Source organism: Barbus barbus, assembly GCF_936440315.1.
Source record: "Barbus barbus genome assembly, chromosome: 25".
In the NCBI taxonomy this organism is placed as follows: Eukaryota; Metazoa; Chordata; class Actinopteri; order Cypriniformes; family Cyprinidae; genus Barbus; species Barbus barbus.
Window position 1 is genome coordinate 20,694,559 of NC_136753.1, and position 15,793 is coordinate 20,710,351.

Consider the following 15,793-nt stretch of genomic DNA (forward strand, 5'->3'; position numbering starts at 1 on the left):
GAATTAGCTTACTTTTGCTTTGAAAAACAAGGTGGCTAACTGGTTACTTGAGTAAAAATACATTATTTGAAATTACATTTAACTGTAATTAATTACTTCTACTGCCCCCTTGAGTACTGGAGTTGTTACTGCAATGATAACACAAGTCAAGTCGAGTCAAGTTACCTTTATTTATATTGCGCTTTTAACAATACAAATTGTGTCAAAGCAGCTTTACAGTATCAAATATGAAAATAGTGTGTCGGTAATGCAAAAGTACAATAGTAAACACTTAATTTTCAGTTAAAGGCAGCTCATCATTGAATTCAGTGATGTCATCATCCAGCTCAATTCAATTCTAATAGTATTTGTGGAATCAAGTTGACGATATCGCTGGAAATTATAAGTGTCCCCAACTAAGCAAGCCAGAGAGATGACAGCGGCAAGGAACCAAAACTCCATCGGTGACAGAATGGAGAAAAAAACCTTGGAAGAAACCAGGCTCAGTCGGGGGGCCAGTTCTCCTCTGGCCAAACGAACCAGCAGTTTATGCAGAGGACTCATCTGGTTCCCGAGGTCTTGTCCCAATGGCCGTCTAGGAGACAAGGTCTTCACTGGGGATCTGTCTCTGGGGCTCATCTAGGTGTCCTGGTCTCCGCTGACATTCAAGGCTGTAGAGGTCATCTCTACGTGCTTATCCACCACCTGATCCGGGTGACTGCAGTGACCATCTGATCTGGATACAGACTGGATCTGGTGGCTACAGTGACTTTGGAATAAGAAAGAAACAGACTAATATTAGAGTAGATGCCATTCTTCTTACGATGTAACAAGTACATTGTGAGTTATGGGAAGTGTTCCCGGTTCCAGTTGATCTAATTAATGCAGCCTAACAATCCTTTAACGGATTTGAATAATAGAAATGTGTTAATAAGAATACATGTTAAGTAAAGAATGATCACAGGCTCACAATGTTTCTTAACTTCACATACATTTCTGACTGTATCAATAAGTCTTGCAGTAAAAAGGAGACCAAATTCTGAAAAGTTTCAGGACCAACATGCCTAGTTCCAGACAATGCTGATGAACTACATGTTCTTGTCATCTGATGACCAGCTCATCAGCCCACTGCTCATGGCTCACCTCACCCACCACATTCCTCCTCCTGAATGATTACCCTCCTTTATTGGTAGGAGTTTATTGGTAGGAGTGTAATTAGCATGAGCACGAGTGCAACTGCTGTGCTAATCGGTCTCAGAGCTGTTGTCCCGTTTCTAAGATGTTCTCTCTGGTCGGTTAGAGCGCGTTTGTTTTAATATTTGTGGCAGTGTGGTGCCTCAGATTCCCACACACAGGCAATCATCTGCTGAAGCCCACTCTCCTCAGTTTCTGGGGGTCTAAGATTGGGTTTCTCTCTCTCTTTCACATGTTTATTTTTTGTTTTCTTAAAGGTGCACTCAGTAATTTTTTTTATTTTAAAAACAAACACTGAGCTCTTTTAGGGCCCAAACTGTGACTATAAACAGCTTAAATCTGGACTAAGTCAGGTTTAATTACTATGAAGTGCTGTTTGTGCGGCTGTCACTGCATGTGGAACTTGCCTCAAGCCTGACAAACTTGTCTCTTTTCAAATAATGGGTGAGTAGTTTTTATGTTATTTCATAAAAGCTTATATTAGAAATTACTGTGTTGATAAACAGGTTTATAATGATTTTTCAATGCATTTTCTACTGAGTTCAGTAGGCCCTAGGTTTCTGGTAGGTCCCAGCTATCACTTTACCCATTCAGGCAATGTGAAACTGTAACCTTTTATTTATTTCCCTTTCTCTGCCCCTCTGCCTTTCAGACTTTGAGCACCTATCTTTGTGACAGCAAGCTCAGATGTGTCGACGTGGGTGGTTTCGCATATGTCAGGGTGCAACAGTGGACTCTTCCTCACACTTCACACTCTACCGGAGATTCTGTAGTTTGTACTGTGGCAGTTTGCTTTCTAATTTGACAGTGGCTCTGTTCCAAAACAGTGTGCTGCATGTCTACCGTCTACGTAGGCCCATACTTTCTTGAGGTGGCATCTGAAATACTACCTTATAAATGACTAGAAAATGTTCTTCATTGGCAGTTCTGCTGGTACATTTTCACTCACAAATTTTTCAAAGTCACAAATAAAACAAATATAATTGGAATATGTTTTACAAGGGGGAAAATCTATTTCAGTATTTCTACTTTATGTTTAAAGGAACACTCCACTTTCTTTGGAAATTGGCTCATTTTACAACTCCTGTAGAGATAAACAGTTGAGTTTTACAATTTTTTAATCCATTCAGCCGATCTCCGTGTCTGGTGGTAGCACTTTTAGCTTAGCTTAGCATAGATCATTGTGCAATCGGATTAGACCATTAGCATTTGGTCATTAAAAATGACTAAAGAGTTTCGATAATTTTCCTATTTATAACTAAACTCCTCTGTAGTTACATCGTGCACTAAGACTGACGGAAAATGAAAAGTTGCGAGAGTATAGTTCCTAGCCATATCGGTCTATAAAATCGCAACTTGTCATTTTTCGTTGGTCTTAGTACACAACGTAACTACAAGAGAGTCAAGCTTTAAATAGGAAAATTATCGAAACTCTTTAGTCATTTTTGAGCGAGATGCTAATGGTCTAATCCAATTCAATGATCTATGCTAAGCTAAGCTAAAAGTGCTACCGCCAGACACGGAGATCGGCTGAATGAATTCAAAAACGGTAAAACTCAACTGTTTAACTCATGGGCAGTTGTAAAATGAGCCTATTTCCAAAAAAAGTGGAGTGTTCCTTTAAAGCATATATGGTATTTCAGTGTTTCTACTTTAATGTTTAATTTATTGTGTTACTTGCCAATTATTTGTTACATTTACTAGCAATTTCTGAGTGAAAATTGTTTCTATACCAAATGTTGTTCAGTGTACCTATAACTCCTGTGGATAAAATCTATCATTGTTGTTGCTCTTAACTACAACTATTAAAATAACAACTATTTTTCAGTAATTGAAATAAAGCTGAAATAAAATAAAAATCAATAGGGGATGAAAAAGGTGCGATTACATGCATTAGCAAAAAGTACAATACTAAAACTAAAATTAAAAATTAAAGAAATATTTAAAAAAGTAAAAATGACAGAAGCACATAAAATTACTAAAACTTACACTAAAATTTAACTGAAAACACAAAAATAAATTCAAACTACTAATAAATACTATACTAGTATAAAAATAATACAAAAAAATTGGTGCCAATCCCGAGTTCGAATCCCGGTTTGCGGATCTTTCCCGATCCCGCCTCCCTCTCGCTCCCACTTCACTTCCTGTCTGAACACTGTGCTATCATAATAAAAAATAAAAATAAATCTTAAATTATAATGATAATACTAAAATAACAGTGAATTAAATTAAATATATGCATTTCCATTAGCTGTATGTCAAACATTCTGGGTTGTCAGCTATAACTAGTCATTATATTAACCATTCTCAATTAACTTTTCTAAAGAAAGCATGGCTAATATGTGACTCGCAGATTGCTGAGTACCCATCTGTCATTAGCCGTTGAGCTCGTGTTAACCACATCGACGTGTTCCATGCTTAGAACATATGACCAGATGGGAAGCCATTATAGCAGTTGATAACATGAAGATCGCCCACTGTTTGGATTAAAATAGATACCACATTCACCCAGTGTGTCCACACAACACCTTCCAGTGGGTGGCACATGTCATATACGGGGCTTATGACATTCTCATTTCCGAAGAGCCTTCCTTACCGGAAAAGAAGAAAATCAATTTACCATGCACGGTTCTGAGCGTGAGAGATTGTAGTAGTCATTTTAACACATCAACCATATGGTTAAATCCAAGTGAACAGAGGAGGAGAGACAAGTGAACAGTAAGAAAAGTGAAAATCAGTGACCTTTAAAGACAGAGAGCACAAAGGTCATAGGTCAAAGGATAGTGACGCGGCTTTTATGATTGAATTTAAAATTGCTTATAGTTAAAGGAATAGTTCACCACAAAAAAACAATCATTATTTACTCACCCTCATGTAATTTATTTTCTTTTGATCAAAGAAAATAAAAAATTAAATACAGTCAAAGCACGTATATAATAGATTTATGATGTTTTTGCATTCCAGGGTTTCTTCAGGCTGATGAAAGTAAATGTAAAACATTTTTAAGACCAAGCAAAGAAAATCTAAGAAGCACAGTTAAAGGAACAGAATACGTCAAATATGTTTTCTTAATGTAAATGTCCAGGGAACACAATGAGTTGTATTAGCTACACTTCAAAGTACGAAAATACATCTTCCAATAGATCTCCATTATTTTTTTAAATTCATTTAAGGGGGAAAAATAGCTTAATGTTTGAATAGCTCTGCTCCCACAACCACTAGAATAACTTTACTGTACCTTCTGATCACACTGAAAAACAGTTTATCCGTATTTGTATATCCATCATGTTTTCCAGTGCAAAGATTCTTAAATTAAGATACACAAAGTTCTTGTTTTAAGCAAAACTCACTTAATTTTATTAAGTTTTTCAAGATATGTAACATGTAAAGGTATCTTGTTTTAAGGGTGTTCAGATATTTGTATTTGAAAACAAGACAAAAATACTGAGCAAGATACATGTGTGGTAATGCATACAACATTTAATTCCATGACTTTATGAATTTAAGACATTCCACTATGATTTAAGACATTTTAAGGCCTTAAACTGTGGAAGACTTTTTAAGATAGTTTTTAAGGCCAGAAAAACCCTCGACAGCCTCAGTCCGCAATCATTGTAATGACATGGAACGAAACAATCAGTACAATTCTTCAAAATATGGCATGCATAGGAGAACAGAAATCCATTTTTAGACAAATCTAAAGAGGAGTTTTCTTTTGGGGGGGGGGGGGGGGGGGGGAGGCTATCCCATTCATGCCCCTTACTCCAATGCATGTTAAAATACTGGGGGGTCAGGACCCCATCAATCGTCTAATCGAATTATATTTCTCATTTCTCTATCATGATTGATGTGTAGTACTCAATCTCATCAACAGCTTTTTAGAAATGGAAATCAGCACAATTGATCAGATGCAGAGTGATGGTCACAAGAAAGTCATTAGCAAGCACCCTGCAGAGTGATGTATGAAAAAATATGAACTGCTTTTCCCAGTGCAAAACTCTTCCTGACATTACTTCCAACTGGTTTTGGATGATGTTAATTGCATTTGGTGCCGAAATGCTCTGGGTGAGTCTTGTGAAACCATCAAATGTCTGCAGATGGCTGTGTGGGTTGATCGGTGGAGAGCGTTGTAAAGATGATTTTATTTTTATTTGACTCTTTATCATAGTCTGAAACAAAATGTTACATGGTTAGGCACCAGAATAACTCTGTGTAGTTTGTCTCTTTTAAAGCACTGCTGTCAGTTAACCTGTTCTTCTGTGCGCTGGGTTGAGTTGTTTGCCATCTCCTTACGATCAGAGCGAAAATAGATGTATGCTTGATATTTACAAGGGGAAGAAATAGCAGTGCGATTTTCCCATGCCATTAGTCAATTTTATTATTTAATTTGTTTAAAGGGCATTTTCGGGCACCCTCAGATGATATAAGAGCTTCTCCGTGCAGGCAGAGAGTGGCACTTTGTCTCCCATATCAACACCATCCAAATCATACTCCTGTCTCCAGGCAACCAGGACCAGATTTAGGAGGATGTTATCTAACTGTTCGGAGCCGTTGTAAGGTGTCTGACAGGACCCTCGCCCGAATGTGAACTTTCTGTTCCTCCTGGAACTTCCCCACCAGATTAATCTAATATCATAAGAGCTTGTCTCATTGCTGGCTATTACAATTGGCTTTTACCTAGCATTGATTGTCTCAGTAATACTCCCACAACAGCTTGTTGATTGTGGAAGCAGGAAAAGGAAAGAGTGGTTGGGGTTTTTGAAATGCGATGCCCCTCGTGGTGTAACACTTATGGTGCCGATGGGTTCAAAATAACCTTGTTTCCCTCACTGCACCAAAATGGTCTGCAGCGAATGAGTGAGACAACATAGAATTGAATCTCGCTAAAGAGGTTAACACTTTAAGGTTGTATATTGCTCTGTGTCTCAAAGCGCTCACACATGTATGCTACTAACTTGCTTCTTTTTTCTTGCACACACGCAAGGGCTGTTTGGAATAGCATGCTAGCATACTAAGCTTACTATTTATGCAGTATATAGTATGTATACTGTGCATAATGCATAGCATATTAAAACCTGGAAGACATACAGTATGTGTAGTAGCCAACAGAAAGGATCTGCATGGAATGTACGGTAATATACAGTGGCCAAGAGAGCTCAACATGCTGCAAATAGAAAAAAACACCTGGAAATTAAGAAAACAACTTTGTCAATTTTACAACACACGCACTGCAAATGCTCACAACACAACCAAATAAAGAAATGCACTGCAAATAGAAAAAAAGCACCTGCAAATTAAGAAAACAATTTGACAAAACATGCGCTGCAAATGCTCACAACACAACCAAATAAAGAAACGCACTACAAATACTCACAACACAACCAAAGAAATTTGCTGCAAATAAAATTCTTTATTTGGTTGTGTTGTGAGCATTTGCAACACCTGCTGTCAAATTAATGAAGATGTTTTCTTGAGCTGTTGGTGCTTTTTCTATTTGCACGTGTTTTCTGAAGTTGCAGCGCGTTGAGCTCTCTCGGCCACCATAGTAAAATACTATAGTATACTGTATAAACTAGACGTTAAAGGAACACTCCACTTTTTTTGAAAATAGGCTCATTTTAATTATATTACGCAGCACCTGAAAGTAGTCCCAGCTAGGTAACTACTTATGATATAGCTGGGAACTACTTTCAGGCGCTGCGTAATATCACTGCGCCTGCTGCATCCATGGCATAGATAGATATATATATATATATATATCTCTATGCATCCATGGTACGGCAGCAAAGTTCCTTGATTATTACGCAGGAATGAAAGTATATCGCAACTTTTAATTTTCCGTCCGTCTTAGTACACGATGTAACTACAGAAGAGTCAAGCTTTAAAGCTTTAAAAAAAAAAAAATATCGAAACTCTTTGGTCATTTTTGAGCGAGATGCTAATGGTCTAATCGGATTCAATGATCTATGCTAAGCTAAAAGCGCTACCGCCAGACATCGAGATCGGCTGAATGGATTCAAAAATGGTAAAACTCAATTTTTTAACTCTTGGGGAGTTATAAAATTAGCCTATTTTTTTAAAAAGTGGAGTGTTCCTTTAAATTCACCACAGTCACTGTTTTTTTATTCATTTTTCATTATTTATCATAATTAATTGTCGATAATCATTGTAGTATTCCCAAGATTTAAAATGTTTTACTCAAAACTGGATTAGAAATTAAATTAAAATTAAATAATAAAAAATTAAATAAATACAAACTTTACAACTAATAGCTTTATTTTATTATTTGTTAAAAATAATTTTATTTTTAAATTAACATTTTAAAGGAATGTAATGTAAGCTTACATAAAATGTTTGTTGCATAATGCATATGACAGTGTTTTTAAGAAATATTGTGCAAAATTCAGTATATAGCCTACTGTGCAGTATGCTAGTATTCTATTCTGAATACAGCCAAACTCTTTTGAGAACGTGTTGAGTGTACTGGATGGAGTCTAGCTCCCTCTGCTGACTAGTCTTATATCTGTGTGCATGATATACTTGTCATTTCTACTAGACTGCAGCACATCTGAAGTCAGCTATATATCAGTTAGAATGTAAAACATAGAAAACGTGGAACAAAAAAGACTATAAGAAAAACAATGCATGAAAAGTATGGGTTTTTATTTTTTCAAAAAAAAGTTTGAATACACACAAAATGCATTATCATGAGATTTTTTGCTGTATTTTTCATGGAATTTATCCAATATATTGAAAATTATTTTTTATTATTATTATATTTCAAGCTTTTTTCAGGGTAATCATGGCCAACCTGTTTTTTTACTGTTTCTCCAGATCAAACCTCAGCATGTCTCTCTCTCCTATTTCCGTTCTTGTCACCTGACCTCTCCCCGATAACTCATCTTCAACAGATACTGCTGCATCCTCTTGAGAATGGCTCAGAAAGCACAATCCAGTGTTTCAGAGCTCTGCTTGTAAAAGAACAGTAGTGATTGGGATGTGAGTGTTCTACTATCAACACCGCCTGCCCTGTTACTCATTACAGCACAGCCACAGACAAATGATGAAAACAAAATATGCTCTCAAGACACAAAAATGTATTGAATTTGTAGGATCATTTATCAAAAGAGCACTTCTGCAGCAGCACGCATGATATGCAGACTGAGCTAGAGGAGACTATGATGAACCATGTTGAACTGTTGAACTTGTTGTCAGTATGGAAAAACGAATGTGCTTGATGTTGCAGATATCTATTTTATAGAGTTTTTTCTCTTTTTCACATTGTCAGCTGAATAAAAATGGCATTTATCATCTCTTAAGGGACAAATGTTTGCTTTTTGCTTTTTTCAGGTTTTTGCTCATACCAGTGTCCCCAAAAGTACCGAAAAACCTGAAATCACCTACCTATTTTTCCTTGTATCTGTGAAATGTATTTTTGTAAAGCACCCTTGAGCTGCAGAAAGGTTCTTTATAAATAAAACTACCTCTACATTGTGAGGGCAGACAATAGTCCTCACAAAGCATAATACAGCATAGTAAGCATAATAAATTATGTCTTTATAAAAGGTTAGGTAAAGGTTTAAGGTTAGGGGACATAAAGTGATTAGTTCTGTATGAAAACAAAGCTGACAGAAAGTCCCCACCAAGATTTTAGTGGACACACTCACTTGCAGAATCAAATTAATCATGGCTGTCTGTAAATATAACATTTATACAGGCATTGGTGAATAAAAACATGAAAAGTGTAAAATAGACTATGTTTACCACTTTTTCTCCACATGAGTGATCAGTCACACGACAAAACCGAGCACCCATCAACCAGTTTCTGGGAGTCCCTGTCCCAAAGTATCTGCTCTATACAATGAAACTGAATTGTCACCAAACTCCAAAAATTACAAAAAAAAAAAAACAAAAAAAAACACACATTTAAAGTAGTCATTTAGTTTGTCTAGGGTGAGTAAACGATGACAGAATTTTCATTTTTGGGCGGCCTACCCCTTTAATTTAACAAAGAGTTGGTATTTGTTATTTGCTGAAAGGACAAAATCTCACATGCAGGACAAAAAAAAAATGAAAACCACTGTCTATACTGCAGATTCATTACTTGTGCTTAGATTGTGAGTTGCACAAAAGACCAAAATAGAGCTGAATAATATGTGCAAAGCAGTTTTTTGAAGTTGTGCTATATGCGCAATAAGGTGCCAGAGGACGGGACCTTTGTCTTGCCAGCACTTCTGTGTTTAGGACTCATCACAATGTCATCTGCTCCTCTTCACAAAGCAGAAAGAGACTCAATATCCCCAAAAGAATAGTAAAACCTGAAACTAACTACACTGTGACTTGAGAAATAGCTTAATAAACATACTAATGTCCATCATTTCTGCTCTGTTCTTGGCATATTAAAGTTAAGCTAACTCGTTGATAGCTCTCCTGAAAACATTGGGAAGCATCAAATGCATTCTGGTGTGAAATCTGAAGATATTCCCACCACTTACATAAATTTCATGGCTCACTGGTTCATTATAATGGCTGATTATAATATTAAAAAGCAAATTATGATGAAAAAAATTATCAGTATGTGTTGACAGGTTTCCTGGAGAATTGCCTAAATATAATGGTGGTTAATTTGGAGGAAAATTGTATTATTAGTAAATCGGGTGTGAATGAACAAATCTGCAGTAAAGCTACAAATATGCAGTAAAGTTGTTTCCACTTAGATGATCTTAAAAGAAAGCAAGTGATTACCAAACTGTTCGATTGAGCCTTAATAATGTGAATCATTTTAAAAGTTTGTGTTTTGTCTTGAACATTAAATCACGTTACCTTTAACGTCAGTCATCATGGTTATGGAGATACATTTAGTTATGATTTGCTGTGATTAGATTACTCAAATGAATTAAACGGCTTTCATTTTAATTGGCATGTGCTCATACGATTGATGAATGATGTTGTAATTTGTTAACACTGTTGATGTGTAAAACGATGGAATTATTGATGAGTGATACAAATGTTTTCAACTGACAACACCACAATCTCCAAAACTTTCCAGCTGTAAAAAAAAATGACAACAGCTGTACCACAAGGGGGCAGCTTCTTCAGACAGAACCCATAAACGGCTAGATGTTCTAATTCAAGATTCATTCGATCTGCTAAATGAATGACAATCCTTAATCCACTTGCTAAGCACAATGATGTAGAGCAGCAAAAGAGTGGCAAATGCTGAATCAGGTATCAAAGGCAGCCGCCAGGCATGGACACTCTCCAGGTTTATTGGAAGTGGAGGCTGCATCTATCCAAAGCCCCAGATCTCAGCAGATTTGCGAGTGCTGGGTCATTTAGCCCTGAGCGCACAGGGCAGGAGAAGATCAATCAGGGCCCTATCCGTCCCACTGTCGTCCTTGATTTGCAGTACCAGCGTCCAGCTGTTGGGTTTGGGAAAAAATAATGGCTGATTGGACTCTGTGGCGTCTTGGCATTGGGGAACAATTTAATTTCTCCGTGATGGATGGTCAAAGAGTGCCGGTCCTGAGCCACTGCAGCACGCTGCTACAGACCCAACGCAGACCTGAAAAACAGTAGCGAGACAAGGGAGCGTTTCCAGGCATTCGAGCTGACTGCCAGAAAGCCACTGCAATGATGTGCTTTTCCCAGATGAGAGAAAGCCGTGTGCTGTTTTGACCCCAAAAGGCTGATCGTGATTAATCTAATTTCATTTTCTGGACCTCTAAAAGAGCTTTCCCAAAAATTCTGACATAATTGACTGTGTAGCGGTAAAAAAAAAAAAAAACATAGACTAAAGAATCTCCATCCAAGGCCAATTTTGCATGACTGTTTTGAATAAAGCATCATGTTGATGGAACTGACCTTGCAATTCTTGCAGTGTGAATGAAGTATTAAATGTTATTGCTTGCATGCTTGTTCAAACAAGAAAAATGTACTGTATGTATTCAGACAAATTCACGCAATTCACATTGAAATGTTAATTGAATTAATCAAAGCCAGCCATGCAAGCTTTAACTGAATTGGTGTTGAACTGGATTCCAAACAGCATGTCCAAAGTAAAAATCAGATCCAGTCCATTACTAGCCAACTATACATTTACAAGAAGTTTCAGAGTTATTCTAAACGCAATGCTGCTTTTTATTTACACCCAAGAGAGTATATAAAACACCCCGAGCTGAGTTTAAAAAGGCAAAGCATAGAACACTGAAATGCCCTTAAGATAAATAGAAGTTTAAAATCTCTGACTTTGCAGGCAGACACATAAATCACCATGTAGCACAATCCCTGCAGAAATATCCTCCATTTACACCAGCAGGTATTAAATAGAAGAAAGTATGGGGAAAAAACAATGACCTATGCTCAGCATTTTCATAAAAGAACAAAGAGACACACAGTTACTAATGTATTTGCCTTTGGTGGTGTCAAAATGTATTTTTTGTTCACCTGATCAATGGCGATAGCAACTGGTTTATCTATTTAAAACTAGATCTCACCTCATGATTTATCACTTAGATTTTATAAATAGCTAGAAATTCAACTGTGTAGCCGCAGACAGATGTCAGAGCACAGGGACAACTTGTTTTGTTCCCTTCTTTGCTCAAGGGTACAACAGTAGAAAAAGTTGAAATATCCTGAATGGAATCTGAACCAGTCCTTCCCGTTCATGGTGCAGAGCTTATACCTTTATTAACCTACCTATTCCTGTAATCAAACTTTGCCAATCTGCTCACACATTTGCAACCATCTTATATCAACTCACTTTAAACAGCTGTAACAATCCTCAGTTTGTCTGTAATGCAATGCGCAAATAACTTTTTTAAATTCAGGCCTCAGCACACAGTGTTATTGCAAAGTTGTTTTTCTGCATTCTTAAGACAGATGGTCTTATTCAATCAGAAGATAACAAGGGATAAACAGACCAGAGAGTTTATTAAACTGCACTGGGCGGCACGTTTGCTTTCGTCTCAATGCAGGCTCCTGAGTCACAGGGAAGCTGATTAACTTGTTTGTAGCGGTAATATAAACACAACGATTCGTTAATAGTTTCATGGCTACAGGAATCTCCACCTAAAAAGGGCGTAGATTTGGTGTGATCACTATGTCATGAAACGTTCATGTGCTATTTTTAATTGTTCTGAAATATCCACATTTTTGGTGTGGTCTGTTTAATAGTCCTGTGGGGAGGCAACCATCATAAAACCAACTCTACTGCTACCAAGAATTTGCAATAGTAAACAATATAGAAATCTCTCTATTTTGAGCTTTTTAGTTTTCTAAGAACATTTTTCAACCACATAAACCAATTTGTTCTTATAATTACTTTGAAAAAATGAATTTAAACAATTATGGCTCTTTAGAAAATAAATGGATGACAAAAGCACAAGTAACTGTAAATAGTGCACAAGACATCATGCAGTAACACAAGCAGAACACACTTCGACAACACAATTTTGTCTGGTCCCTGTGTTTATGAGGTTCAATTTGTGCTTTGTACTATACATTTGTCCTTATCTCAGCAATTAGTCGATGTCAATGTGTATGCTCTTATATCGTCTTGTTCTGTCATTTATGGAAGGCTTTTTCAAAAAATGATGGCATTCAGTTTGTGCCAAAAAAAGTCTTGACTGCTTTGTACAATACATTTGTCTTTGTCTGCTGTCATTGCTGTTGTTTTATCTGTGTCGTCTTCCCTGTCGTGCATTCAGCTCAATTTTGTGCTTTATAAGTTTATGTTCTCAGTGAACCTTCTGCAATGCATTTTACAGACATCAGGACAGGTAAACAAATAGAACGTTTAGATTTTTTCTCAGTAATGAGTTTTCTCAAACTTTTAGATGCATTTATCTTTTCTAAAGTTCTATAAACTTCAATAAAACTAAAGTCCTTAGGTTTTATATTTAAACTTTGTCATATTCAGAGTTTTACTATAGATGACCATTCATTTAAAACACTAAACCGAGATGACAACGCAAGCAGATGACAGGGAAGAAGACACAAATAAAACATAATGCAATAATAGTAGACACAGATACTGTTATGGCCATATTTGTTAGGTTCCACAGCTCTCTGTTGTCTTCCTGTCATAGTAGTTTTTATGCAAATCTCAGTTTCAAGTTGTTGGGTTTTTTTATGTTCAGTTTCATAATAGCTACATTTCAACATCACTCGCCTAAGCAACAATGAATGCAGAAATCTGACTGCTACAGGTCAGATCATTAAAGCCAGACTATTTAGTTTCTAGTTCACTTCTGACCCTTCAGCTGTTTATCCAGATGTCTACTAAATAAAATTGTGGTTTGCTTCATTCAAAAGAAGATGTTAGGCAAACAGATAATAAGGACTTACTGAGTGAATGAGAGCATATTTGTATCTGTACAATGAAAGTAGTGACTGACGCTGTCATTCTTACAGGTTTTTGTAAACTTGCAAGGGGAAACTGTTTTTGTCAATGGTAACGCGTGGCACTTCCAGCTAAGATGTTTCATTGGTAGGTGGGCGGAGCTTTATTTGCGTAGGCGGTGACGTTTTTTTTAGACCTCCCATGATTGGCTTGTTTTTTTTCACCACGGCCTGAGTTTTTTTCACCACACACCGCGTGTACAATCATGTGGATGGACTTTAAACAAGGACTACTCATCTGCATGGTTTTCCTCATGATTTATATAGCTGAAATGTGTAACAGCGCGTATGTATAATTGCTCGGCCCTGCCTTAAAGCATCTTCGGCTACCGAGTGAAAGAAAAGATGCCTCTGTAAAACTTTTCAGTGCTAACGAGAAAGAGAAAGAATTGACGCGATGGGCGAGGACGATAAAACAGAGTGAAGAACTTTTCTTACGGCTCTTCGTAATCAAGGAGGATCAGCATGATTACATAGATACCATCTTTTATTGGTTCAAGGAAAAGAGACAAAAGTTTTGGGCGAAGTATGGCGCGAGATACCGGAGAGTCTGGAGAAACGAAAAGTACCAAAGTGAAAAAGCATAAAAGAAGGAAAAGCAAAAAGGAGAGCAAAACCAGGACTGTACATGCCAACATTTTGTATGACCATACCAAAGGAGGGGATAACCCCAACAGACACTATGCAAACAATAAGATCAAAACCACAAAATACACTCTGCTTTCTTTCCTACCGAAGAACCTCTTCGAGCAATTCCACCGATTTGCCAACGTGTATTTTGTTTTCATAGCCTTACTGAATTTCGTGCCTGTGGTCAATGCTTTTCAACCAGAGTTGGCTCTGGCCCCTGTGGTTTTTATTTTGTCAGTTACCGCTATTAAGGATTTATGGGAAGATTACAGACGGCACCGCTCGGATAAAGAAATAAATCATTTGGACTGTCTCGTTTACTGCAGGTAAGCACGTGCTGTAAAACCATGTGTATGTTTGTTTAGTTTTTCTCGTCGAGAATGGACACCAGTGCACTTCTATGACACGATTTTGCCTTGCTGCTAAGGACCTGTGGGCCTGCCTTTACCTGTTGAACGAGTCTCTGGTTGTGTCTCATCTATAATGCTTTGCCTACCTAAGCGACAACATTTTGAACAGGCACCCGTTGAGGTTTTTTTTCACACTTTAAAGTTGCATTTCCTGGGTTATTTAGTCCTTTTTTCACACTGCCCATCAGTAATCTGTGGTTCTGAGATTCTTATTTGCATATTTAGGATGTTAGCAATATGGGCAAATACAGCACTGGACCACCTGCTTAATACCTGCTTGTCCATTTGTGGAAGTCTTGCCACGTAAATCTGCTTCTTTACGCGTTTGACATGTGTAACGTTTCCCTTCATACTTTGATTTAAGCAACACGTTAAACTTTTCACGATTATGCATAAATTGCGCAAATATTTACTGAATGAAGCATTGAGTAAGTTTTTGATTGGTTGTGTGTTGCTAAACAACTTCCAACTACATTCCAGCATACTGTTTGTCTGCTTTTGGCCACTCAATTTTGACGCTGGGTTAAAATGATGAGCCCAGGGTTAAATGCAATATGAAAAACCCTTGGGTCCAAAAATGCGGTCTAGGTTGGCAACTCACTTGATATATGAGACTCAGGTTGGGGAGTTTGGGTTGTGGTATTAGTGTGCTGCTTTTATATTTTGGTACATTTTGTTGTGTGAAACCTCTCACACCAACACAACACCCATAAGCAAAAGAGAAGGAACAGTGATTGAAGTTTCACACTCTGGGTGAATGAGCGCTGTCGGAGTGGCTGATATGGTTGTGCATTTCAGGCCTCAGTGTCACTCTTGTATGTCATCTCTAAATTCCAACGAGTTTCTTGAATATTCAGCCATGATTGTCTTTGGACTTAAGTATAGGCTTATTGGTATGTTATGTAAGTGTAGCTGATCACCTCAGATAATGTATTTTATTCTCTTGTCGAATTGAGTGCAGGGTTCTTGTAGTAAGCTAAAACTTTAAAATAAAACATGTAATTAAATTGGTAAAAAGGACTTGCTTTATTAATTCAAAATGGGGGAAAAAGAAAAATCTAATTCAAAATACAAGTAAAATCTTTAATAGTATCTCAATTATAGTACTAAAACACTGAGTGAGGGTTTGTCAATTTGCTCATTCGGTCAATTAAGTCAAGGATATATCCTTTCAA

At 37.1% G+C, this 15,793-nt stretch overlaps 1 protein-coding gene across 1 annotated transcript in view; it reads left to right on the forward strand.

Annotated features, from left to right (window-relative positions):
- Positions 1-13,768: 13,768 nt before the first annotated feature.
- LOC306844803 (phospholipid-transporting ATPase VA-like) overlaps positions 13,769-15,793 on the forward strand; it is a gene marked incomplete at its 3' end in the record, with an annotated part of 44,969 nt that continues 42,944 nt past the window's right edge. Inside the window, exon 1 of the mRNA XM_079377176.1 lies at positions 13,769-14,534. Within this exon, the coding sequence (XP_079233302.1) occupies positions 14,107-14,534 (428 nt within the window). The 5' untranslated portion in view covers positions 13,769-14,106. The remainder of the gene's footprint in view (positions 14,535-15,793) is intronic.